This window comes from Megascapheus bottae, chromosome 4 (assembly GCF_031878675.1).
Source record: "Megascapheus bottae isolate mThoBot1 chromosome 4, mThoBot2.hap1, whole genome shotgun sequence".
NCBI classification, from domain to species: Eukaryota; Metazoa; Chordata; class Mammalia; order Rodentia; family Geomyidae; genus Megascapheus; species Megascapheus bottae.
In genome coordinates this window covers 62537935-62541340 of record NC_143512.1, presented here as the reverse complement: position 1 = coordinate 62541340, position 3406 = coordinate 62537935, and the positions used below count along the sequence as shown (strand labels likewise).

The window sequence follows — 3406 nt, the reverse complement described above, 5'->3', positions numbered from 1 at the left end:
GATCCAGATGACAAAATGATGTTGGGATGCTAGCAAGTGAAATAACAACCCCTAAATTCGAGCATCTGTTTATGTGAGCCTTCTGACATTTTGTGTGTGTGTACATTGTGACTATATCTAGCATCCGAGACTCTATGAAATGAATAGGATGCTATTACCATGTGTCAAAGGAGTACGGGGCACACAATTCGAGCCTCAAGGCAGTTTTATGTATGATTGAATATGAAAGGGCTGAGAATACACAATTCTTGTGTATTTCCTAACTATTTCTCTCTGTGCTTCCAATTGTTTGGGGAAATAAATGTCCATAACTGTTTCTTAAAATACTTTGCCTAGGTTGGCAAAGAAGATGTTATGGACTGAGTATTCCCCACAGACTAAAGTGTTGAAAGATTGGTTCTCAGCTGGTAGTGTTGTTTTGGGACATCTGAAACTTTCAGAGATGGGGTCAGCCTGTACAAAGAAAGTCACAGGGGACAGGTTCTTGTAGATTCACTGTCCCTGGCCTCTCTGACTTTCTCTAGTTCACTGTGAAGGTCCCTTTGTCTGTTTCTCTCACATCTTCCTCTCTACAATTAGAACAAAGAAGCTTCTCTGCCACTAGCTCCTATCCACCTGATATTTTTATTTTTCCCAAGTATACAAGGACAAGTAATGACAACCTGAACTCTCTGAAATCATAAGCCAAAATGAATCTTTCTTCCTTGAACTTCTGTTAGGTAAAGTGACAGAGTAATGTACAACTATGAGACACAGAAAACTGGCACCAGAGAGCTGGTATGAAACAACCACATCTCTGCTACTGGTTTGCGAGAGGAATTTGGAAATAGGATTATTGATGATTTGCAGATGAACTAACTGAGCTCTTAGTTCATCTAGAATTTGATTTTAATGACTATGGCGCTTATCAAGTAGACATTGGCTTTTCCTGAAATACCAAAAGAAAACCTGAAGGTTTTTTTTGTTACATATGGTGGAGAGTTCATCTACAACAGAAACTTTTTTTTCATATATTTTTATTGTAATTAATACAATGGTTACATTATATTCACCAGATAGAAGGTGCATTACTTCACATACACTGATACCCTCTCTCATATCTTGGTCCCCATTTTCCTCCCTCTGCCCCAGCCCCTCATCTTGTTTTCTTCCCTTCCCTATCCCACTTCAAATAATCAAATAGGTATATATACAATATAGCAGATAACAAGGTGAAATACTATAACAATATGAGATAGCCAAGGGACAGCAAAAGAGATGAGAGATAACAGTACATTAAGGACATCAATCATTCATTATATGGCTTTTGTTTCTATATCCTGGAGGTCCTTTCATTTAGCATCATACTATATGGCCTTATGTCTCTAGGTTTTCTTCTATTGTAAATCTCTGCTAGGAGAGCCCAAGGTTTCTATTGATTATGACAAATGAGGGAAACTATTGAGCCTATGTTTCTTTGAGTTTGGCTTACCTCACTTAATATGATTTTTTCTACAAATGATTTCCTTACAAATGGGGCAATGTCATTCCATAGAATTCCACCGTGTCTATAATACCATATCTTGCTGATCCACTCATCAACTGAGGGACATCTGGGTTGGTTCCATACCCTTGCTATGGTAAATAGTGCTGCAATGAACATCATTCTGCTAGTGGATTTAGTATGTCCTTGTTTCTGGACAATTGGGTAAATGCCAAGTAGTGCAATTGCTGGGTCATAGAGGAGTTCTATGTTTAGTTTTTGTTTTTTTTTTAAGGGCGCATTTACTTTGTCAACCTTTCCTTAAGACATTAATTAAAATAACTTAAAGGGATACAAGTGGAAGAAAAGACTTACATCAAACCTCAGAAATTCAAACTTGAGAGAAGCCTGTAAAAAGACAAGGTAATAAAGATAAAAGAAAATGTTTATTAATGCAATGAAAGGTAATCAATGAAAGGTAACAAAGTAGTTGCTTAGAGGTCTGGCTACTACAGTCATCAAAAAAGTTTTTACACAAGAAAATAATTTAGGCCTCTAGAGGTGGAGAGCAGTGGAGCATAAGGTCATGGGAATAAACCAATGAAGTAAGGCGTATCAATTCCCTAGCCACCATGTGTGAACTGGGAAAGATTCTCTTTAATGATGAGCTTCCATTCTGCTTTATGAACATGGGGATCAGGGACACTTTTACTTTTACCATGTTATACCTTGCTTTTAGGAGGGAGGGCAGAGAGCTTTTCTCACTTTGCTTCTTCTTCAACTCAAATATATTTACATCAAAGAGACACATTTGGGGATAAGATGGTCTGATTTCCTATACATCACATAGAGACATCACAAATATAGCAATGAATTATAAGTAGAAAATACATGAGAACTCTTTTACAAAGAGATACATGGCAGAAAAGACAACCATTCACCTTTTTACAATATTTAGACATTAATTATAAACCATAGCAGTAAAAGCTTTCCGAACATTGGCGAGAAAAGCTGAAAAATTGTTGGTCTTCCTCACTTTCTCTTGCAGTTCTGGAAGGCACTCAAGATGAGGAGCACTATCTGACACTTCATAGTCTCTTGCTTCATTTAGATGTAAGGAAAACATAAACGGAGTCTCAGGATGCTTGGGGTCAATACCAGTGAATATAAACTGCAATTTTCCACCATAAATTTTTCTAATTTCTAGTCCAAGTCGATCTTTATACACATCTGCTAATGTTTGCAATCTTTTTAACCTCTCTTCATTAGCTTTGTTAGCAATGGCAATTGCTTCTTTTTTCCTAGAATATTCTTCCTTAAGATCCTGGAGGTTTGCTGTCAATACTTCCAGCTTCTGCTTTTTGCCTTTTACTTTAGCAACCAACTTTAAGAGGTGCTCTTTTTTTTCTTGGATGATCTTATTCTGCCTGCAGACCTCTGCATGGAGCACAAGCCTGGAGCAATAATACACACACCTCTACTCTCAGACGATTGTGATATTCCAGAAACATCTCAACCATTCTTTCTTCTTCTTTTAATTTCATGGACAGCTTTTCTGACAGTGCTTAATGGAGTCCTTATAGGCATCTCTCAGCCCCACCACCTGAGAGGGAGTATCACTCAGAGTATTTCGGAACTTTCTCCCAAATTCATTTATGCATTTATTGAAGTGGGCCAGTTCATCCTCTACCATTGTGTAAGCCACTGGGCCGACAGGCCTGAGCCTCTCCACCAGCCCCACACCAGACCCGCGCTGCCTCCAGTCACCAGTCTGGACCCACAACCCATTTTCCTATGTTTAGTTTTTTGAGGAACAGCCATACTGCTTTCCATAGTGGTTGAATGAGATTGTACTCCCACCAACAGTGTAGTAGTGATCCCTCCTGGCCACATCCCCTCCAGCATCTGTTGTTATTAGTTTTCTTGATCCTGGCCATTCTAACT

At 38.5% G+C, this 3406-nt stretch overlaps 1 protein-coding gene across 1 annotated transcript; it reads right to left on the bottom strand.

The window, feature by feature from the left end:
- Positions 1-2274: 2274 nt before the first annotated feature.
- Positions 2275-3112, bottom strand: LOC150064552 (kinetochore protein Spc25-like). The gene is made up of 2 exons (XM_090331165.1): positions 2952-3112; positions 2275-2899 (listed from the first exon to the last, which is right to left on the bottom strand). The coding sequence occupies exons 1-2, from the start codon at positions 3004-3006 to the stop codon at positions 2424-2426; spliced, it is 531 nt and encodes a 176-aa protein (XP_090187291.1). The 5' UTR covers positions 3007-3112; the 3' UTR covers positions 2275-2423.
- Positions 3113-3406: the final 294 nt, after the last annotated feature.